General features: G+C 40.0%; 2 protein-coding genes across 5 annotated transcripts; one reads left to right on the top strand and one right to left on the bottom strand.

Moving 5' to 3' along the window:
• Positions 1–459: 459 nt before the first annotated feature.
• On the bottom strand, positions 460–14,330 carry LOC116783715 (tRNA selenocysteine 1-associated protein 1-like). 4 transcript variants are annotated; one of them, XM_032681493.1, is made up of 11 exons: positions 13,583–13,635; positions 12,519–12,689; positions 11,016–11,091; positions 9,927–10,003; positions 9,697–9,830; positions 8,990–9,121; positions 7,958–8,077; positions 5,598–5,793; positions 4,947–4,992; positions 3,983–4,151; positions 460–779 (listed from the first exon to the last, which is right to left on the bottom strand). In XM_032681493.1, exons 4-10 carry the CDS (start codon positions 9,954–9,956, stop codon positions 4,015–4,017), a joined length of 795 nt encoding a protein of 264 aa, XP_032537384.1. In that variant the 5' UTR covers positions 9,957–10,003; positions 11,016–11,091; positions 12,519–12,689; positions 13,583–13,635; the 3' UTR covers positions 460–779; positions 3,983–4,014. The 4 variants fall into 4 exon arrangements, with proteins under 4 accessions (XP_032537384.1, XP_032537377.1, XP_032537404.1 ...); XM_032681486.1 differs by lacking the exon at positions 13,583–13,635 and adding an exon at positions 14,215–14,330 and having other exon boundaries at positions 533–4,151; XM_032681513.1 differs by lacking the exon at positions 7,958–8,077 and having other exon boundaries at positions 533–4,151.
• PAK1IP1 (PAK1 interacting protein 1) lies at positions 13,579–22,921 on the top strand. The gene is made up of 10 exons (XM_032681471.1): positions 13,579–13,925; positions 15,352–15,514; positions 17,953–18,073; positions 18,172–18,246; positions 18,908–18,960; positions 19,410–19,555; positions 19,647–19,744; positions 20,455–20,554; positions 21,728–21,854; positions 22,410–22,921. The coding sequence occupies exons 1-10, from the start codon at positions 13,863–13,865 to the stop codon at positions 22,568–22,570; spliced, it is 1,107 nt and encodes a 368-aa protein (XP_032537362.1). The 5' UTR covers positions 13,579–13,862; the 3' UTR covers positions 22,571–22,921.
• The last annotated feature ends 1,211 nt before the right edge of the window (positions 22,922–24,132 follow it).

Raw genomic sequence — 24,132 nt, 5'->3', positions numbered from 1 at the left:
ACTGCCCATGTGTGACATCTGATGACTAGCTTTAGGATGACATTGTTTCTACAATACATATCTCAAGATAATCATCAATATAATCATCAAAATAAATAAATAAATTGAAAGTATTGTAGCCTGGATTTGTAGCTCTCTCCAGGAACCAAGCAGCATGGTAACTTCGAACTTTAGGGAGAGGAAGGAAGGGTATCATAATGCATGTCCATTATGGGAGGAGCAGGATTTACAAAGGGGTATAAACAGTGCCCTTTGGTAACAGACACTCATTAGTAACAATGCTGGCTTCTAAAGTGGTACCTGTGTGGGGAACTGACTAAACTCCCTCCCGTGCTGGACATGTAGGAGCTGGGCAAAACTGAAACAAGTTTCCCTGTTTCTGACGCATGCTAAGTATATAAGGTAAGCTGTTATCGCGATATTCTCTTCCAAGTATGTGTCAAAGGCAGCTACACTACATTTGCTCTGTAAATTCAAGTGCTTCTTTATTTACTTATTTTACTTCCATTTTACTTATTTAGAACAATTTTCATATGGTGACATGCCTTTAATGAAACTCATGACTCAGAAATACTTGTCGATGTAGTCAAAGTCTACTGACATGAGTCACTGAAATTAAATAAATGTCATTAAAAATGAGACAAAACAAAAGGCAAATATATATATATCTCCAGCAGAATGATAGTGATCATCACCTTATGATCAATCTTCCCTGTGAGTTATATCTGCAAGTTAATTTGAGGTAGCGCTAGAAAGAAGCTGTTGGTCCAAGAGCATCCCTGCAAAAAGAAACATTCACGGCTTAAGTACCATTTAACCTTTTTGTAGCCTTTTAAATAATCTTCGCGTTTCTTTTAGCCTGTTTTTCTCCCTGTTCACTGGCTGCAGGATCAATAGCCCCTCAAACCATGGTACTAAAGCTTTTCTGTTCAGAGAAGTGATAGAAAACAAAAACATTACTCTTCTTCAAGAAATTAGCAGGTTTTAGGTAAAGGCACTATCTATCACAGCTAGGTACAATAAAGAGTTTATAAAACCAACACTAAATATCCTTCCAAAAAAAAAAACCTTCATCAGACTTTTTTTAAAAAAAAAAAAAAAACCACAACATTTCAGCTAGGTAAAACAGACAAAACACAACTGGACAAAGTGAAATAGTGTGGTGTTGAAAACACTGCTTCCAATATTTTTTTTAAAATGTTTCTACTGCAATCAGATCTTTGTAGAACTGATATCAGGCATCTGTATTATGTACACATTCAGGTCTTCATGTAAGCTAGCTAATGCAGGCAGTACCAGAGCTGTAAGTTTCCTCACTTAAAAGTCTCAGCAATGCACTCCAACAGTTCCAATGTGCTCACTTTTTCCTGAATTTGGGCTTACACCCATGCAGAAAAAGTTTTTTCAGTATGCCTTTACAGTAAAGAACGTGCTCTACACATGCTTGATCCCGTATATGCACTCCTAACTGGAAAGCAGGATAGGCTAGTAAAGCTTGGGAGACAGAAAACAAAGTCAGAGAGCTACTTTAGAACAGGTATTACATGGGCTGCAACCAGCAGACTCCCTTTCTCTTCTTGTATGTTGACTGGAAGAAAATATGTTCCCCAACATTTCTCAAGTGTGCAGAACTAATGGCCCAAACAACCTCTTTCAGTACATTTCATAACAGTATTTTCCCTATATGGATACTTTACATGCCAGAACAGAAGGTGCATGCACATCTGAAAACTGTCTCTAATGCAAAGCATAAAGACCTTGTTAACATGTAAAATCTGCATAAATGTGGTGGCTGCAGACTGACTTTGAGGTTTATATGCTGCTACATGAAATCACACCACTACATGGGCCCCTCATTACATAGTTCACACACAGGTCAACCTCCCAAATACTAAAAATCAGCAGATACACTCCATAGTAGTTCTGCCAAGCCAACATACATCTTTAGCATCACATTTTTAACTGGAAACACAACAAAAAGTTTCCACAAATTACTTGCTGCAACTTCAGTATGGTGTTATGTAATGCTATGCAAAGCAGGATATGCACTTCAAAGCAGGATATAACCCAGGCACAGCCCTGGAAGCTGTCTTGTTGCTTGTGATGATAGTGCTTGCTAGATAAGAAATCCTTTGCTTTGCAACATCTTTTTAGTACCAAGCTCAAGTACCACAGCTATGCACTACAACTGAAGTGGCATCAAATCCAGCGTAGTTGTGAAGCTTTAACGCTCGTATCCAAATTCAAGGGGCCTGCATCTACTATCTTAAGGCCCCCCCTGCTTCTGCAGTCCCCTGAAACAATTCTACATATGCACACAAATAAGTACTCCCTTTCCCATCCAGATTCTCTTTGCTTCATTTATTCCACTTTCTGTCACATTCCCATCAATAATCTCCCTACTATCATCCCCCAAGAACTGACCAGTTCACACAAGGGAAGCCTTCACCTAAGAAAGCCCACTTTACAGCCACAACATAACTAGTTCTCTTCAAACCAGGGAAACAGTTGCTAAAACTGTGATAGTACACTCCCTGTATAAATGATTTTTTTTGTTTTCTCTCTACATACACATCTGGACAAAATCCAGGAAGAATGAACTTCCTATAGCACTCTAAAACCCTTTTCTAGTTTAGAGCATTTGCATTTCATGGACAGAACTTTGAAAAAGAAATTTAGCTGAAATTAAACTGCGAAGAGAAAATATGGAGATTCTGGTGAGCAGCTAGAAGGGACTTCCTGTGCCAAGTCATCACTCTGCAATGCAGAATTAGTTTCACATTTAAAAACAGCATAGAGGTTGTGACCACTTTAATGTAATTAAGTCATTTAAAAAAAAAAAAGCCAGAGGACTTCATTCCTATCTGCCATTCTAGCACTTCTGGTTTAGACTGCTCCCAAGACACACATGGCAGTACCCTAAAGGAGGTATCATTACCTACTTGACTAGCTTTAGTAGCTTTCATGGCTATTAGCTATCTGATGATTTCTACCTTTTTCTCTTCGAAGAGTACTCTTCTGTTTTCAGCCTAAATTTATTTTATTGCATACATTAAGCAGTAAATACTTTTGCATACACAGGAGCTTAAGTTTTCCCTATGGCTGGAAAACACTTTATACCCTTCCAGATAATAAGTTTAGAGGAAGCCACTCAGAAGTTGCTGTCTTAAAGCAGAACATTCTTCATTGCCATCTCCCCTAATCTCCTTTGAATACTGGACACTGTCATCCTACTAAGATTTATAACCTCATCACTATGAAACCTCCGAGCATGAAGACTGAACAAGTAACAGATACTTAGGATAGGATGCAACTTAGTTGAAGAGTTGTTACTAGCTAAGATACTATAATTCCTGATGGGTTATTCTTCCACCTTTAAACCAAAGTCTTCTCCAAGGATTTTCAGGTTTAAGAACACATATTATGTTACACCAGTTTCTTTGCTGTACAGCATCAGTTAAGACTAACAAGAATGGCAGAAATAGAATTATCAGTAGGTATCATCCTTAGTCTTTGGAATGTTTGCAGCTATGGCAGCTGAAAGTTTGCCCTTCTGTATGTTAAAACTGTAAAGTGTGTTAAGAGCTTGTAAAAGATTGCCTAGGTAACTTGGAAGTATGTGAGAGCTAGTTCTTGCTAGTCCTGCTGCCCATACCAAAGACAGGTGAAATACCCCTATGCCTCCAGCTAAATTCAACAAGCCAGAAGAGAATGTGTTTCACACATGTAAGTAAAATCCCTTGCTGGCAGGTTTGCAGAAACAAAATTTTATTTACACAGGCAAGTCTATCTTTAGACCCCATTGAACTCTTTACATTTCTAGAATATTTACATGATTTCAAGATGCTCCAAGTGATGAACAAACAAACAAAAAAAAAAGATTACAGAAACTGTCAAAAGCATAGCAAAAAAAACACCAATCTATCGTTGTGCTTTAAAACTTATGATCTAGAGTAATGTAGAAGAAATGTAGTTTTAGCACCTTGGTCATAACGGTCATGCTATATAAGACACTTAAATAGCAGAGGGGATGTCAGAAGTGACCGTATCCAGAGGTTGCCAGTGACAATTCATGAGGGCATCATAGAGTTCTTCACTTGTCTCCATGAATTGTCTGTTCATTTCATCAACATCCAAGTACAGCTGTGGATCTGAAAATAAACACCTGGTAAGTACAAGTGTCAGATCTTGGAAAGGTTGCACACAAAAACCTGAAGTAAATGCCTCAAAGTGTATTTTAGCCAAATTTAATATACTTAATAGTAAGTGTAATAAGATGTTTATTCACCTAGAATTTCAACAAACCTGACAAATCCAGCTTCCTTTGGAATATATATTATTAGAATGCTAGGACCATACTGCTATTTCAATATAAAGTGCATATTTAAGGATAATTATGCCTGATAATCTACTAAAATCCATTTAAATAATTTCTACCACAATACATATGAGGCAGGATAAAATTTCTGAATGCTAACACAAGATGTCTCTCTGTGAGGAACTGTCTACAAATCTTCCAGGCCAAACAAAGATCTTCTACAGAACTTAAGTGCAAGTTGAATCCTCCATTTAAGATCTGCAACATAAGCTTTTATCTTAAGTTTTGGAAAACCAAGCTTTTGCCTATTAATGAGTTTAACATAAAAGGATTTTAGCAGAATTTGTACAAAGATATGGTAAATCCTCTAATAGGTCATTTCGGAAGAAGAATGAAGGCAAAAGTTAAAGACACCTACTGTGAATTATCGATGACAATGTCCCATTCTACTTGACATGGTGTACACTATTTGCTTTAAAATCCTACCTCCTCTAAGCTATAACCCATAGAGGATCCTACTACATCAGCTGAAATTCAAAAACATTCTTCATCCAATAGTCATTGGCTTGTATTGTTAAAGGGCAGAAGCACGGCTAAATTTAATTTGCAGTGATAGAATTATCATTACCTTCAGTTATTAGGTCATCGTTGATTTCAGTCATAGCTGAAGCTTCCTAAAAAAAAAAAAAAAAAAAATTTTATTCAATCCATTTCAGAAAGCATCACAAATCCGAAATAATTTTGTACTTCCAAAGCATTTCCTTCTCCCACAGCTACAGAATAAGCAGGAGGTGGTGTTTGTTGGGGAGAGGTTTTTTTGCAGGGTGTTTGTTGTTGTTTTTTAGTGGTTTGGGGGGTTTTGTTGGTTTGTTTAGGTTTGGGGTTGTTTGTTTCTTTGTTTAGAAAACCATAGTATAAGTTCAGCTTGGAAAGGACTTTTGGAAGTTGCAACTGATAAACTAATTCAGATAAGATCATGTTACAGTAATTCTTTAATTTTCCTCAAGAAAAGTATATCAAAAATAGGACGAAAGCCTACACAATTATGCTTCAGAACTGTTATCTGGCATACATGAACAAATAGTGGTGTATAAATATCTAATTCTATAGATGCACTACTGAAGCACTTAAATCAAATATAACTCTCAGTGATGTCTGCTAATACAACCTCCACACAAAGCTGAACATGATTTAACTTTCAGGACTTTTTTGCTCTGACATACACAATTCATACAACTTGTTATTTGTGATTTTTTAATCAAGTGTGTAGTATCTTTACCTCAAACACAGCTGGAGCCATAACAGCATCTCCTAAAGAGCATTCTCCGACAGCTTGCATGCTATCATAGGGAGTATAGGAGCTGTAGTTGTAGTCAGCATAAGGATCATAATTCCACTGTGAGTAGTAGTTCTGATAATCTTGGTAATAATCGTTATAGTTGTATGACTGGTACCGCTGGAATTCTGCTTTCAGTCTGAAACATGAGAAGTTATATACAGTTAGAGTTTGAGAACAACAAACTGTAAACCCACTGCTGAAGTTAAAACAATTCGCCATAATTTACAGGCTTCCAAGTTTAAAAGCTTTTCTAAATAGTTGCCTAAGCAACAGTTTTAAGTCACAGCACAGTGTCTCATGTTTATACAGATGCAAATACTCTCACCTTCACCAATGCCAAAAGTAATTATTTCCATGGATTAACTCAATTACATTTATCTGTAATCAAATAAATGAGTACTTTTAGTATCCGTTTAAGCAAGCTGCTGCTAAAAAAATCATTTATTAAGACCACAGACCTTTATCAAGTACCACTGCTTTAAAGACACTTTTAAAGATGCTTTAAAGATTTAAAGTCTTAATTAGCCCTTCTATCTTTCGTTTGGTTAATACTAAATCTTGTTATTTCCAGAAACAAGAGGTGAAGTCAGATTATCTGTTTCAGAGGAGCATCTGACACTGCCTGCCAATTTACCATGCCTACCCTTCACCTACTCAATTTTTAGTCCATGGGCAGTTGACAAAGCATAGCTGCCAGGTTAAGTCAGCACTGCCATTATCCAGAATGAAGCTGCAGCAGCAGGAATGTGACAAAACTCATTGGTTCTTAAGACCAAAGGGCCAGGCACTTAGTTTTCACTACTTTCCCTTTCCTAAGCAGATTTTTCCTCAGGGACAACTTCACACACTAACAAGTATCACTGCACAAGTACTGTCTGTACTAACACAGATACACTACATAAAAAACATTCAGATAAACCAGCTGCACACTCCAAGAAATCCCCTATGCTTAGACATTTCTTCACTGATTAAGTGCAAGCAAAACTCCTCTTCACGGAGTCCAATTTCTCTGTATCTCCGCTTTGCTACAGAAAATTCAGATCAAGGTTTTTTGCCAAGAACACAAACTGAAGGAGCTCACAAATAGAGTTTCCAATGTAAGTGACTTAGTGATGAACTACTCTGATGGCTAGATATTTTGATGCTAGGAGAGCTCAGTACTCAGCCATTAGAAACAGGTATAATTAGCAATGTGTATTTTAATACCCACATTTTTTTCATTACTGTGAAGCTACACATACATTCTAATAAATAGGTATTCTACTGTGTTACTACTGTGGTAAACAAGTGATTACATAATGTCTCAAAGTCTTCTGCTTTCAACTTCTCTCCTACATCCATCTCTGTAGGAAAGAAAAATCTGAAAATGCTGCTAATATTTATCTGGATAGCATATGTGAGAAAACCTGTTTCTTTGGGACCTCTTCTTATTTTCAAAGCAATTTAGTCAATGCAATTCTGGACAATGCTCTCTTGGACAAGAGCACTTCTGTTCCAAAGCAACAAGGCAACATTAGCAGAATTATCCAGGGTAAAAAGAAACAGAAGCTGTTATTTTTAGTCTTCCAACAGCACACACACACACTAACCTCATGAATATATACTGAAATTGTTTTATATGAAGTTCTATATATTTGTCTGTATTCTGGGTCAAAGTTTATCAAATTTGGTATCAAGACTAACTGAATTGTCTTAAATAACTGAGAGAACTGTGCTGGCAGAATAAAAAACCCTCTCAAAGCCAATCAACTTTAGAATTTCCTACTGCTCTGATTACTTGAAAAGTAAAGAACAGTATCCTAAATAAATTGTTCAAGCAACATCTCCTTTGGCTTCTTCCCCTCTATATTCTGTATTTTTCCACTAAGGATTTCCTTCCTCTGCCAGCCTACTTTAAAACTAGCAACATACTAGCTTGCCTAAACTAGGGGGAAATGTCTAGAAGAAAAGCTTCCTAGCATAAAAACCAAACACTTGTTGTCCCTTCTACCTTCTTCAGACCCAAACCTGAAAAATATTTACAAATGCATTCAGCTTCACTAGTGTAAGGATTAAGGCTGGTTACAACAGCTAAGCCCAAGTTACACAATCTGGCTAGACTTAGGAGTTGGATTCCCCCAGAAATACTGAAAGAGGTTGATGAATCCAGGTAGTCCAAACATAATGCTTCTGTGATTTTGGTTTTGTAGACTGCATCGTGTGTACAGCCATTATAGCATGGGCCACAGTCTTTACAAAGGCAGAGCTAAAAGAATCCGATTATTCAGAATTACTGTATCAATGCACAACTCATTTGTTACCTTTTAGAAATTCCTATGCTCAGCCGGATTCGTTTTCCCCCCAGACCTGGTGCATTCTGGCAGTCTTGCAGTGCCCTCATCTGATCACCTTGCTCACCAAATCTGACAAAGGCATACCCTCTACAATTTTCAAAAGGGAGAAAACAAATTCTAGTATTCATAACAGTTACAAAGCTAATGAATGCAATTTCTGTCTTCATGAAAACAGAAAATAGTAGCTACTATAGCTTTTATTACCTAAGCAACCTCTCTGACATGTGCACATGCACAGAAGATGCTTTTACAAAATTAAAAACTTGGGCCAGAAGCAAAAAGCTTGTTGACAGCATTAAGATATTGTTTTGCTGGCTTTCAGCAAGGTACAAGTTTTAAATAGTTAAGTAACCAGATTCCATATTTCTGCACTTACAGCAGATCATTTATCTCTTAGTATTAAAACCACTCCTACTACTGTACAGCTCTAACATTCTTTTTAAATTAGCTTTCTCAGATTTCCTTTTCCCTTTTTTTCAAGTTGTTTTGAATTAGTCCATTACAGCCAGAGTTGTCTGAACAGCAAACTTGCTCATCCCTGCTTGTCTCACTGTCTGGCCAGTGTAACTTCCACTAAGCTTTATTTACTAATATTGGAAGTTTGGTCTCCCAACCCCCTAAGATTTGCCAGGTCTTACAGTTTTCTTTACACATAAAAAGGGAATTAGCTTGTCTTCAGTACTGGAGATGACTAAGTGGACACACTGCTGTAGAGAGGCACAGCAGCACACATGTCCATGCAGAGGTCCCCCTTCTCCCACTGTCTAGCTTCATGTAGATACTCATATGGCTGAATAGAAGCTTATCACATTAATTGCTTAAACTAACCATAAAGTTTGAGAAATATACGGATCTATGCTGTTAAAAAAAATAATGCCAAAGGCTAATCTCTCTCTTCCTGCCTCCAAAGAAAATGGAGAAACAGTTCTGATGCAGGTTCTTATATACTACTTATAGAAGCAAACATAGTGACACCATTTAAACATTTTCAGATGTTACCTGGAATATCCCAGCAGGTCTGTTGCTATTTTGCAGTCAATACATGAGGGGTACCTCTTTAGGAAATAGTCATAAAGCTGGAAATCATCCACTTCTGGAGTAAGCTCCCCAACAAATATTGAATAATCTGGTCTTTAAAAAGGTAAAAGAGAACCACGGTCAAGTTTGAGACTAACATAGCTCACTGCAGTATTAAGGTACCCAACATACAAGCAGGCAGTTATCACTGAACAAGTACAGAGACAAAAATACGAACACACTGCAAAACTCTGCTGAGCAATGTACAGAACTGCAATGCCATCACTCCAGCAAGAAATTCTTGATTTCCCTGGGTCCATTCTACCACTTTTGCAAGAGAAAGCATTTTAACAAAGACCCATATTTATTAAAAAAACTTTTTAGAAGTGGGTTTTAAAAAGTAATATTTGCTGTCTGAAGTGCAGGGAACCCAAAAACACCACGAACAACTATTAAGTTACAGCCATGATTCAAAAGAGCTATGACTATTTTGCCACCACTTTAAGTGATTATGAGAGAGACAAACTAGAAAAAAATCCTGAATATTCTACTGGTAATACAATTCCATAAGCAATACTTATAGTATAGGCACTAGGTGTGCCATTTCAGGATTTTAAAAATAAGTGATGGCACTCACTAGTCATCATCAATTTAAACAGGTAAGGCTTCTCCATTCTAAAGGTCTTTACCTGGTCGTATTAGTACTACTAGGGACAAACTCTATTCTTCCTGGTTTTATTTTGTTCTTTTTCTTCCGTTTCTTCTGTGGTGTCCTCCACCAGCTGTATGCCTGGAGACATTCTCTTTTTTTCGCCATCAAGTCCTGCAGGGAGAAAAAAAATCACCTTTATAGTTTTTAGCCTCATTTACATTCCTCCCTCCCACTCCCCATCACCACAGGTGATTTCCCCATATTCACCTTGCCCTTGAAAGAAGCCTGGGGTCCCATTTCTCCCTCCGCCTCCCATGAGGGAAAGCAGCCTCTGGGGAAAACGCCTGGCAAAAATAACAGAGCCAAAGGATTGTATGAACAGCCATATTCCCCTGACTTGTCAAGCTGGCTAAAGGATTGACAGCTTCCTCTGGGAATTAGGGAAAAAGCAGATAGCCCTTTGATGCTGGCCAATCCCAAATGTTAATTAGCTTCAGGACTGGACTGTGTTCCGCTTGAGCTCCAGGACGCAAAAAATCCTGCCGCAGCACAGTCTGAGTGATGAGGAGGCAGGGAAATCGTCACTCTTCCAAAAGGGATCTCCGCTGTCCCTATCTTCCCCTCACCTAGGAATTCTTCTTCTGTGAGATGCCTCTCCTTACTACCCAGCAGTGAGTCACTCTCCCAGGCCAGGAACAACGACAAGAGGCCAATGAATAGAATGTAAGGAGAAAGCAGACCAGGAACAGGCACCAGCTTGGCTGAGGGAAAACGTGAACCCAGATGCAAGGCCAGGAAGGAAGAGGCATAAAAAAGTGCCTCTTACCAAAAAAAGCCAAAAAAAAAAAAAAGAAAAAAAGAAAAAACTAAAACCCCAAAAACCACAGTTCAAAAAGGAAGTGAGTGGGGTAACTGCACAAAAAAAAAGGAGAGGAAACAGCCATATTAAGACAGGTTGCCTCCCTCTCGAGATTCTGAAGAACAAGGACTTCCAAAAATGAGAATGATGTTCCACAGCTTTTACTTACGCAGGCTTTATCGTTCTTCCTCTATAACACCTCTACACGTATCTTATATAGAGAGTGTTACACGCAAGGTCCTTCAGAAGAACTCACACTCAAATAATCCAAACTGCGAAACTTAATGTTATGCCCCCAATCTGCTTCAGTTGACACAATTAAGTGTCCAGAGGACAGCCACCAATTACCACGTTGCCGGAAGAAATCACAGGACTAAAAGAACACCCAACTCAGAGCAAGCTAGCTATTTCAGCTTTACATTTACTAGGAATTCTGAGTATGGTTCTGGAATCCATTTAGGCACTGCAAGCCTGTATTTCTGACCACATGATCTTACCTGGCTTGCCATGGTTCAAACTGTCTTCTGTCTTTCTCAAACAGTATGGCTGCACGGATTCAGTTCACTCCTTCAGCTGGAAAAACAACAGGGGATGAAAAAGATGAAGAATTTTATCCCTGAGATTAATTACTTCCAAATATGTTCACCCCTCTGCATCCTTCGAATGATATTAAGTCAGAACTTAATTTTTTAAGTTCTGACTTGTCACTGCTAAAGCAATGGGTGTGAAAAGGATATATGGCCAATGGGATTATGATTAGAAGTAATCTTCACTGTCTTAAACTGCAATACACCACAAAGCCTTCCCACTGTCCAAAGCACTAGAAAGTTACAGAGAACTTTTAAGTCACCTATACCTTACCCTTAATTCTGAAATACCTACACACAATAACCTAGTAATTCAGAAGATTCTAAAATAGTTAAAATAAGGCAACAAGATACAAGGCTTCAGTATGTTTTGCAAAAGTCCCCAGGGTTTCTTCCCCTTTTAGCCAAATTAAGAGTTGATTTACTTGTACCACAAACTACACAGCTGAAAACAAGCAGTGATACTTCCTGTGCGCTAAATAACAGAAATAAAAGCGGGATGAGGGCACAGTACAGATAAACGTGACCTTTCTCTGAACCTTTTCTTAGGACTGTTTTCTCTCTTTCGCCTTTTTCATTTACACATTTCACTCACTACCAGCGAGTTAGCCAATAAATGACCTTTGAATGCTACCATTACACCAGTGGACACACTTTCCTGAAAAGGTAGGAATCTTTGTTGATTCCAATATCCTTTCTTTAAGCTTTTTCCCCTAGTCATCTAACAAAAATCAGTGCAAAACCAAGCTTCATTTGTAAAATATTCTACATTTACTTCCACACACAGCTGTTTATTCACCACTGCTGATTTTTTTATATCCAGTGTTGCTCCTTCTATGCAGATGCTTGATTGCTGAAGTTCTAATTTCTATTTCCATGCAAGAATTTATGCAATGTTTTACATCCTAGCTGATCAAATCCACATTCACATAATGCAATAAACAGGGAGTGCCCATAATGCCTTAAAGGCTTGCCCACAAAGGGGACCAGCTCAGAGCACTGCTTCTGAAAGTGGATTAGGCTAACCTGACACAGGATAGCCATAAACCATAATTAGACCATCCATGCATGCTGCTATTCAAAATAACTATGGACTTTATCCCCACAGCCATTCTGGAGGCAATGAAACTGTCAAGTACAAACAAGCCCTTAACATACAGTCTAGTCCCAGTACGGTGATCATATGGTAAATTGAGAATACACTTGCTAAAAGTAACTGTGTTCATTATAATTATCAGCAGCAACATCTTTCTGTTTAAGATGGTCATTATTAATACAAATTTCCACAGAACAGTGTTCCTCTAACTGAAACAGTACTTTCTATTAAGAGGAACTATGAACTTCTCCACAGTCTAATACTGAAATAACTAATTTTCAAATTCTCGGCTGCACAGTAACTTCTTTTAAACTTACTGCTTCTCACTCATGCAGATCTGGCAGAAGACGGGCACACAAGATAAAGCAGTCTTGTTGTAAAAGGCTGTCAGGAGGCAAGTGATGCAACTGCTTCTCACCAACTTTTAAGCAACGCTGTGTTTGTCCTCTTCCTCGTCCAATCTTGACTGTCACCTCTTGATCTTTTCACTATGAAATAAAAACATTTCAAAAGCAGTTAAAACAGCATGTATAAACACTTTATTTTTTTTTTAACGTTTGTCTTAACTGTAGCTAGCTTTCATTTAGGCAGTTGGGCAGCTTCGACCTGCAGAATTCAAACAGATCCTCAACCGGATTACACACACATCATAGCAGTTTTTTATTGTATTCCAAAGATTCTTTTCATTATTGCGTTTGTACATGCAAAAAAACGGGAGAAGCTATCAACGGGCAGTATCGGTGCGAACACCGCTCACCCGGGCAGCGGCCAAGCCGCCCCCTTCCTACGGCACTAATTTCGCTCACACGAGGCGCTGGGTCAGGGCAGGGGGATGGGTGGAAGCTCCCGTAGCCCCCAGGGCCGGCGCGGTGACCCCGGCCGGGCCCAGGCCCGAGCCGTGACGCATTTCTCTAACCGAGCCACTCGGCACGACGGGAAGAGCCCGACCACAAGTGCGCCCCGCCCGGCCGCGGCCCTCCGCAAGCGGCCACACTGGCGCCGCGGCCGCGCTTCCCGCTCATTGTGCTACGCGACGCGGTAAGAAATCGAATTGAAAAAAAAAAAAACCAACAAAAACCAAAAAGCCACAACCGTAAAACCACCCGACAGTACAAAAATAAAAGCCAGCGGGCCCGACGCTAGGAAGACGGTGGGGGAGCCGGTTCTCTGGTGCCTCGGCCCAAGCGCCGCCGGGGCCTCCCCGCCCCACACGCCCTGAGGGAGGAGGCGGCGGCCCTGCGGCCCCGGGGGAAGGGAAAGGTCCGACCGCCCCTCCCCTCCTCCTTCGGTCCCAGTAGATCGGTTCGCGCCCCTTTTCCTCCCCACCAGCCCCCGGTGCCGGTCACCGCTCCCCCCCTCCCCTCCCGATCCCGGCACTAACGCCTCTCGTCCTCCCCGCCGCCATCACCGCCCGCGCCAGCGCCGCTTCCGCCCCGCGAGGCCCCCCCCGCGCGGGCTGCCCCGCGCGCAGCCTGACCCCGCGCCCTTCCCCGCGGCGCTTCCCGCTCCGCGGCAGCTCCCGCGGGATTCTCCTCCTCACCCGAGGGGAGCGAGCGCCGCCGGGGACGCCACACGCGGAGCCAACGCGGAGCGGCGCAGGCAGCGCGGCGGGCGGGCGGAAGAGCCAGCAGGAACCCCGGGGCGGCGCCGAGCGGCGGCGGATGGAGCTGGTGGCGGGGTGCTACGAGCAGGTGCTGCTGGGGTTCGCCACGCGGCCCGGGCAGGTAAACGGGGGAAATGGGGAGGGGGGTGGGGAGAGAGAGGAGGATGGCGCATAGAATCACAGAATGGCTTGCGCTGGAAGGGATCGTCAAGTTCCGAACCCCCCTGCCATGGGCCGGGACGCCTTCCGCGAGACCAGGTTGCTCAGAGCCCCATCCAACCTGGCCTGGAACACCTCCAGAGAAATAAAGGGAAGAACGGGGGGGGGATATATGGGGAAATAGGGAGGGGGAATGGGGGAAAATGGCCGCGCACGCCCGTCCGCCCCCGAGATCACTCCCCGACACTCACCGTCTCGCCCGTCCGCGGTTCTGGGCGCCGCCGGGGCTCTTAAAGCGCGCTGCGGGGGCGGGGCGGCCTGTCCCGCGGCCTCTCCCGCCAGGCTCGGCCCCCTCGCTGCCCCAGAGGGTTGCCAGGAGCTGCGTGAATTCTCCCCCGGGCTGCGGGAAGCCGAGTGGGTGAGGGGGGCTGCGGTGCGGGGCCGCTTCTGTCTACGCGGGGGTGAGGAGGAAGAGCTGCGCAGGGAATGGATGGGACGTGGTCCGGGGGCTGGTGCCAGGTGGAAGGCGTGTCTCCAGCCTGCCGTGATGGAAAACGAGAGGATCCGCCTCCCTCGGCCATGAGATTTGTCTCTGCAGGCGCTTTTTCACCGGCAGCTTCGTCTAAGCACGGCACTGATTGCAAGGGGCGGCTTGCGCGCTTAAGTCCTTTAGACTAATCTCCTAACAGCACATTAACTCAATAAGATCCCATTATGCTTATGTGTAATTCCTCCCCCTGTACTTGGCACTGGTGTACAAGTACACAGCCACACCTCGAGTACCGTGTCCAGTTCTGGGCCCATCAGTTCAGGAAATACACTGAGGTGCTGGAGCAAGTCCACAGATGGGCAAGGAGCTGGTGAAGGGTCCGGAGCACAGGTCTGCTCAAGAGTAGCTGAGGGAGCTGGGATTGTTTAGCCTGGAGAAAAGGAGGCTCGGGGGTGACGTTATCACTCTCTACAACTACCTGAAAGGAGGTTGTAGCCAGGTGGGGTCCGTCTTCTACTCCCCGGCAACTAGCAGCAGGATGAGAGGACACAGTCTTAAGCTGCACCAGGGGAAGTTTAGGTTGGACATCAGGAAGAATTTCTTCACAGGAAGGGTGATTAGACGTTGGAATGGACTGCCAAGGAGGTGGTAGAGTCACTATCCCTTGAGGTGTTTAAAGAAAGGCTGGATGTGGCACTTAGTGCCATAGTCTGTTGGTCATAGGTTGGGATCGATGATCTCAGTGGTGTTTTCCAACCTAATCGATTCTCTGATTCTGATTTTTACACATATACTTTTTCAGGTTTTTCTTTTACGAAATAAAATTACAGGACGATGAAGTGGAAGCTTATGATGGTAAGCTTCATAAATACCTGTTTGTTTTGCATTTCATTTACAGTCCTGGACAATCGTCCCTGATTTTACACATCATGCCCACTCTGCCTCATTGTCAGCAGTAGCAGTGAATAACAGATATGTGGTCACTGGGAGCAGAGATGAGACAATCCAAATCTATGACATGAAAAAGAAGATAGAGCATGGGGCGCTGCTACAGCATAACGGTAAGGGATCATTTCTTTGTAAAAAGCATTAATGGTATAAAATTGTAGCTGAAAAGCCAGCCCTCACCAGAAGAAGAAAACTGATTTTTTTTTTTTAATAAGACTCTAATAGTGGTGATGCTGCAGCCATGATGGTGTGATGATACAAACAAGGTAAACTTTTGAGCATAAAAGTAAAAAAATTATTTTGGAAATTAGTGCTGCCACAAATATCAACTGGTTTTAGTTTTAACTGTTTAAAAAGTTATGACCCACAAATGGCTTGTGCCATTTTTCTTCTATCAGGAAAGTTACATATGTGAGAGCAGGCTGCTGCTGCCAGATGAGTTAATGTGGTACATTTCCTACTGTCTGTGCTGGCTGAATTACAGCTGTAAAAGTACATCATAAAATCATGGAATAGTTTGGATTGGAAGGTACCTTTTGAAGGTCATCTAGTACAACCCCCTTGCATTGAGCAGGGACATCTTCAACCAGATCGGGTCACTCAGAGCCCCGACCAACTTGGCCTTGAAGGTTTCCAGGGCTGGAGCATGGATCATCACTCTGGGCAAACTGTTTCAGTGTATCACTGCCCTCCTTGTAAAAACACTTTTTCATTATATCTAATCTGAACTGACCCTCTTCAATTTAAAACTGTTACTCCTTGTGCTGTCACAACAGGCCCTGCTAAAAAGTTTGTCCCTGTTTTTCTTATAAGTCCCCTTCAAGTGCTGGAAGGCCTAAATAAGGTCTTCCTGCAGCCTTCTCTTCTCCCAGCGGAACAATCCCCATTCTCTCAGCCTTTCCTCACAGGAGAGGTATTCCATCTCTCTGGTCATCTTCATGGCCCTCCTCTGGACTTGCTTGTTGGGATCCCAGAGCTGAATGCAGCACTTCAGGTGGGGTCTCACCCGAGCAGAGTAGAGGGACAGAATCCCCTCCCTCAACCTGCCGGCCATGCTGCTTTTGATGCAGCCCAGGATACAATTGGCTTTCTGGGTTGGAAGCGCACAGTGCTGGCTCATGTCCCGCCTCTCATCCACCAGCACGCCCAAGTGTCTCTCGGCAGGGCTGCTCTATGATCTGTTCATCCCCCAGCTTGTATTGATACCAGGGCTTTCCCTGTGCTTCGTTGAATCTCATGAGGTTCCCATGGGCCCACTTCTTGAGCTTGTCCAGGTTCCTCTGGATGGCATCCCATCCTTCCCTGCTCAGCTTGCTGTCATCTGCAAACTTGCTGAAGGTGCACCCTTTGTCTGTATAATTGGTACAGTCACCAGTTAATGGCTGTCCAAATAAACCTGTTTGGGTCATTTGTAGCTCAGTCCTGATGAGCTAAGAAGAACCTGGAGTTCGACTCAGCACAGTACTTGCATTTAACTCCTGTATGATGAATCTGGTCCTTATGGGACACAGTATGTGCAGTAGATTCAGCTGTGTGTCAGTAGCAGCAGGGCTTTGACATGGGAGCATTCCGTATCGCTGATAGGAGTCCTCTGTCATCCATGCCATGATGTTTGAGTACTGCTGTGTCAGAGAAAAGACCAGGCGGAGTTCAGACATGTATGACTAAAGGGTGGCTGATAGAGCACATCAGGGATTGAATATAACAAGAAAATTTCAGGGTTTTGTGAAGAAATACTTAAGAAATAATTTAGATTTTCCCAAGGGTAGGGTAGTAGCTGGCATGTTTTGGTGGAAGATGCTTTTCTGTTAATTCCTATGTGTGCTGGTTTAAAGGTAAACCAGCAGGGGAAATGAACTCAACTCAAAAGAGAGATTATAAATCAGAATAACAATTTAATAAAATAATACAATAAGTACGATTATACAGACAAACAATTGGTTTTAACCCACAAAACCCAAATGTATAACCCAGCACCCTGGGGCACGAACAGAGTGGTGTTCATTGGGCCCCCTGAGTCCAAAGTAAAAGGAGAGGGGAAAACCTGTTGGTGAGAGTGCTGCTGCAGTCTGGTCAAGAGTGGTGATTGCAGTCCAGTCGAGAGTGATGGTTGCAGTCTGGTTGAAAAGTGGTGGTTGCAGTCCAGTCGAGAGCGATGATCTGCAGTCTTCCTCTGGATCCCAGAAGTGGTTAAAATGTTCCAAGACTCCAAGATTATATATTCTCCAGTTCAGGCAGGAATGCTCAGTACTTCCCTCAGGGCGGGGAGTTCCACAAAGGGTGTGAGGACAGAAGCACCCTCCTATCTCGCAGGCCTCTTAACACCCAGTTTATAGCCTGAGGAGTCAGGCTGCTCTGGGCAGAGGGTGCAAATAGTCTATTGACAACAGTTTCTGGGAAATGGCATGGAAGGGTATAGAATACACAGTTCTGGGTTACACCCATCCAGTGATGAACTGATCCCAGCTGTTCTAACTAGGACACTATGTTCTCTGTGCAATAACTGTTTGGTGTGTACAACATTGGTAATAGCTCTGGTTTGTATTTCTAGGGACAATAACTTGTTTGGAGTTCTATGGTACTGCACATCTATTGAGCGGGGCTGAAGATGGACTCATTTGTATCTGGAACACAAAGAGATGGGAATGTCTGAAATCCATTAAGGCACATAAGTGAGTTTCTTAAATCTGCATATTCACGTGCATTTTCATGTTTATTTTCTTTGTAAATAATACAATAATATATGTGGCTAATGTTTTGTTTTTATCAGGGGACAGGTGACATCTCTTGCTATTCATCCTTCTGGGAAATTAGCTTTGTCAGTTGGAACAGATAAAACATTAAGGTGAGTCAAAACTAATGAAGGAATGTGGAGAATCATAATTCAGTAACTCTTAGTAAGGTATTATAGGCAACAATTCCATGTTGGGACTCAACCATGAAACACTGGCAAAACATATTTGTCATCAAACGGTTCAAAGACCCATTGGTTTGTCTTATGAAGTTCTAAGTACCAGCAATATTTTAAAGTCTTTTAAGGATACTTCCTGCTGTTCATACCTTCTTTTTGTGAGCTCTGACTCTTTACAAGTCACTTGCAGATGTATAAATATATTTGCATTTTGGAACACAATTTGCTTAACCTTCTGGAAACTGTCAAGGTTTTATTTAGTGTGAGAAAACTAATTTTTCACTGGGAATGCGTCCATGTTGCTGTAGATATCTTTTTTAAAGATATAAAATTCTATTTTAACACCACAAATTGTTATTGGGCTCCTTTTAGGCTCCGTATTGCAAATGGTGGTTTAGAAAATAAATAACACAAATTCAACTTTATACTTTGCAAGTGATATATGAACTCATCATTTTCTCTTGCAATAAGAAGGCAGAAAAATGCACAGAGATGCTTAAAAGCTTCCTTTGGGTGCCTTATGTCAGCAGATCAGACTTCAGTTTCGCTGTGCTGTTTTTAACCAGAATGCATATTATCTCTTGTTGTCTTTCAGAACTTGGAATCTTGTTGAAGGACGATTAGCCTTCATCAAAAACCTGAAGCAAAGTGAGTTTAGTAATCTAAATCCAAATAAGGTGGAATTAGATAGTTTTATTTTTTGCGTAAAGAAAAGTTGATTGAATTAATCAAAAAGTCAGTTAATTGGAAACAACTTTCCCAATGTCTTTTTTACACATGCAGGCAAGCATATATAAGTTTATATCTTTAGTAATAACAGTTTACCAAAAGGAAAATGTAGTATCACTAAAGTAAATCCTTTTTTTCCCTTGAAATTTGAGGTCAGGACATTTAAATAAATACATTTTGGTTTGTTTTTCTTTACACAAATCTGATAATCAGAAAGAAACATTTAAGAGCATAGTTTGACGTTATTTGATTTTTCACAATATTTTCTCAGATCTAGGTAGAAAACTGCCTAACAGCTTCTAAAGATTCTTACTTTTAGATTTTCATGCAATACAGAGTGCAAAAAGTCAGTGTCTATGTGTATACAGATGCGCACATAATTAAGTGGTCCCCTGATGGAGAGAGGTATGTGACCGTGGTAACAAACAAAGTGGATATCTACAGACTTGACACAGCTTCAATCACTGGCACCATTACAACAGAGAAGAGAATTTCTTCACTTAGATTTATTACAGTAAGTACGAAAAAGAAAGGTGTCGGGAAATTAACTGGTTTAAAACACATGAAATTAATCACTCTTGCATTTCTTTTTTTCCCATTCCAAGGATTCTATCCTTGCCATAGCTGGAGATGATGAAATTATAAGGTTCTACAGCTGCGACTCTCAAAAATGCCTGTGTGAATTTAAAGCTCATGAAAACAGGTATTCTGTATTTGTTTACTATTTAGATACTTATGGCAATGCTGAGTCCTCAGTAAAGTTCAATGGCTTGTAATGTTCAACATATTTTACTATTATTTTTGTTTTAGTATAGAGAGTAAATTTATTTATGTGCTAAATTTCAAACTGGAGAGACTTGTTTGTTTTTAGTATGAGCATCAGTACTATGCTGTCCATGCGTGTTACAAAAACAAGGTATAAACTTAGAACTATTACTGTTCTAAGTTTATGAGTGAGTGAGTGGGTGAGTGTGTGTGTATTTAACCAGTCTTTACTGATTCTGACTCTTCAGAATGCTTTAAAACAACAAACCAGTTTTATTCAATTCAAAGAGGAGTGTAATCACATATTCTCTGTTGTTGTTGAATACCAAATATTTATCCAAATATTGCTTTTAATTCATCAAAACACAAAAGCATTAGCAGTAATGTCATTGGTGTGTCTAATAGCAGATGCTTTAAAGTATTAAAGCATTCTGAATTGAATCTTAATCAGACTAGCAAAGGCAAATGTTCCTAATATAAATGACAGCACCCAAATCAGATCACTGTTGAAGTTCCTGCCTGTCACTTGTGGATTTTCTGTTCAAACTGATTTTTTAAATTCTTGCCTATTCATCTTTAATTTTTGTCAGCTTACTGTTCTGATGTGAACTGCCATGCTATAAAATAGAAACATATTACTTTTCACAGAATAAAAGATATTTATACTTTTGAAAGAGAAGGACAGCATCTTATTGTTACTGCATCCAGTGATGGTTACATTAAAATGTGGAATCTGGATCTTGATAAGGTTGGTCTATTAAACTGCTTGTTACATTTATGAAACATATCAGACAACCAAATTTGCAGACTGTTCTGTTATAAAGATTAATTTTAAATCACTGAGGAAATTTACTTGAAATCTGGATGTCTTGATCTTCTTTCATGTTATGTTCAGTAGATACATATACACATATATTTATGCACTTCTATATTTTTTTATCTTTGTAGGTTTTTTTTAAACAAACTATAAAATCTGATGATATTATGAGATCTCATCTCCTCTTTATATGTAAAGTCATGCTTCCCATCAGACTGACCTGGGCAGGACTGTGACTATCTAATCAGTTATATATGTCCTAAGGACTCCTGTGAATTTTTGTAATGTTGATGACTGTTGCTACTCTTTTAAAAACACAAACTCTGTGGTTTGGGGTGGGGGAGAGGAAGGTGGTCGTTCATGTCAGAGGAAGAACTTATCCTTCAGAAAAATTCAAACACATTACTGTACTGGGTACTTGTATTTCCTGTGTTTTCAGGCAGTTCCCAGTAGCACAGTTCAACAAGGAATCATGTTTTATCTTTTAAGTTTACCATGTTTATAGTTTGCTCTTAAAATCAGAAATAGATTTTTTAACATTTAATGCCTAATAATAAAGGACCTACTATATTTCATTCTAAGTATCTTGAATAGTTCAAATAATTATTTCTCAACATTTATACACTTCATATGTCAATTTGCCCATTTTTAATTTTATTCCCTCTGGTTATTTTTATACTTCTAAGTGCAATAGTGAAATCCCTCTTTTCCCTTCCTCAAATTTCTGTTGCCCTTGTTTCTATTCCCTGTAATTGACATAGTGATCAGGGAATTCTTTACCTTTCTCTGTAACACTGTATATATTTTGATCAAATCTGTGGTGATTTGCTTTCTGTCCAGGCAGAGTTTTGTATAACTGTGTGGGCTGCTCTGTCCAGCTCTGTGAGGTACAATATCCTAATACAGTAATTTCTGATGTGTTAATGCTGTTAACATTGTGACACTTTATCCTGATATCTGTAACAGGATATTTGCTCAAGTACTCCCAGAGCTGAGTGATACAATTGCCTAACAATGAAGTGGAAGTTACTTTCTCACTTCAAATACTTCAGTAAATTTAAACAGAAATAATGTGTAAATAATATTTTTAAATGTTTTTTTCAGATTAAAAATGTGCCATCTTTACTGTGTGAAGTCAATACCAAAGCTAGGCTGACATGTCTTGCAGTATGGCTTGACCGAGCTTCAGAAATGAAAGAAAACTCTGATAAAGCTGCAACATCATCTCAAGGTAACAGAACTGTGTGTATTTTCAACTGTTAATGTGACAGTGAAATGGAATATACTACGTGGGAGGTTTCTACTATATGCACTGGAAAAAGTTTTGGTATTTTGAAGAACTGGGGAGATGACACTGGGAAGTGATACAGATATACTTACCAGTCTGATGGTGTCTCAAGCCTATATGTTTGCTGGATGACATAAACCTCTTTTCATTTTTATTAAAGTTTTCTTTCTCTTTACTTGAATAACATACTGAGGAAGTCACTATGAAGCTTTTGAGACAGATAAGAAAATAGACAGTTTGATTGGACTGCATGTCTTGTTTTCCTATAAGCAAAATTAGGTCTGAGGTCATTGTAGTTGGGCAAACTTAGGAGGTCTGGCTCCGATTTGTTTGGGTTTTGTGCAGTTGTTTTTGTGTATTGTTATCTATTTACATACTTGATCTTCAGATATTTTAATTTCACAGGCAAAACTAGCATAAATGGCACTTTCCACTGTAAAATAAAAAACTATAAGACTACATAAGGATCAGTGTGAATAATTTCTTGCTTTTTTCCAGCAAAAGAAGATGAAAAATCATCAATAGTCAGGAAAAACAAAGCTTGTTGGACTGATACAAGTGATAAAACGGCAAAAAAAAAGAGAAAAATTATTCCAGAGAAAAAAAAATTGGAAGCTCCATTGCAAAAGAAGAAAAGGAAACAGAATAGCTTGGCATGAAGGCAGCTTCTTTTTCTCCTGTATAAAAGTAAATGCTGGTGTTGCTCTAGTTTTTATAAGAATGTAAACCCCTAACAGGACATATACCTTTGAACTGATGAGTTGTTTAAAAGTAATTAATGTTCTTACCCTAAGAAATTGACTGATCATTCTGAGAAGTATCAAAAGAATTAAGTGAAGGAGGCAAAAATAAATTTATAATATGTAATGTTTATATTTTTCTCTTAAAAATAACATATACTTTTTAACTGGCTCTGAAAAAGGCAGCTAAAATAATAAAAATAGCTGCATCTGTCTCAGATATATTGTTGTCTTCACTTCCATGCATATTAAAAACATGTACACTTTTCATTTTGGTGTTGAAAAAGTTACTCTTTATTTGACTCAAAATATGATCTGCCTTTGTCTTGCATTACTTTTCCTACTGTAAGAAGGAACATGTTAAAATTACTTAAAATATGATGATCACATTCCATTCATACATTCAGAGAAAACCATACTTTTCTAGTTCTTGACATGGACTTATACATGGAGTTTATAAGCAAAATGTTTGGCTTTTTTACCATGTCCATACTTCATGTATTTAAGTTTTTTTAAGTCTTTGCACTCATGGTTCACTTGATTGAAACCTTTTGCTTAGAATATGATACATATTTTTAGGTAGAAGAGTTTATATCAATACGGTTTTACCTTTTTCTTACCCTTTCCCATTGTAATTTTTCAAGTCCTTGATCTGAGCTGTATTGTTAAAAAAGAATTATATAACATTTGAAATTTTTGCCATGCTGATAAAATGTCACCTATCTGTTTTGTTTGCACTTAAAACAAAAAGTGAATTCCTGACCTTCTCAGTCAGTGGGAACAGGATTTTATCCTAAGCCTTATTACAAATACACAGTGGGAAAAACAAAGTTGAGCTGGAGTGAACAAGCTCAAATAGCTGTACTAAATGTTCCTGTTCTTTATTTTAAAGTGTAAGGCATGATAATGTTGTTTTCTGCACTACCGGAGTAGTCATTATTTCTTCTGCTTTCAAAGAGTAATTGGAATTATGCTTTATTCTGATCCACTTCAGTAATAATCTGTTCCTCCTTATTTGTGTAGCAAGAGAAGAAGTAGAGAAAATCAGAGAAAAGATTGAGCCAAATCTGGAGATAGGAATGCAGGCTGGTTTAGGGATGTAAAACAGAATACTGCAGTTCAGCTCCATGTATGCTCTGACACTGAAACAAAGTGAGCATCATCAGTGCTGTTATGGAATTGTTCCTGTGGCAATGGCAGTATTCTCTTGGAAGTGGGCATCCATATTTACCTTCTGTAACTGTTTTCCTTATTTAGATAAATAATCGTAGCCCCTTCTTTGGAAATTCCATATAGTTGATTTATGTGAGCTCAGTTAAATTCAGCATTAAAGGTATTTAGTTTGAGCTTACACAGCTTTTAATTTTAATGATACCTGAAATGTTTGTGTTCACAAACGTGGGCAAATAATGTAGGACTTTGAAGGGTTTGTAGACTTGACAGAAAAGTACCAAAAAAGATTTTTAATTCATAAGGCCTCT

This window comes from Chiroxiphia lanceolata, chromosome 1 (assembly GCF_009829145.1).
Source record: "Chiroxiphia lanceolata isolate bChiLan1 chromosome 1, bChiLan1.pri, whole genome shotgun sequence".
Classification (NCBI taxonomy): domain Eukaryota; kingdom Metazoa; phylum Chordata; class Aves; order Passeriformes; family Pipridae; genus Chiroxiphia; species Chiroxiphia lanceolata.
The sequence above is the reverse complement of the archived record's forward strand: the minus strand, read 5'-3'. Positions and strand labels throughout refer to the sequence as shown.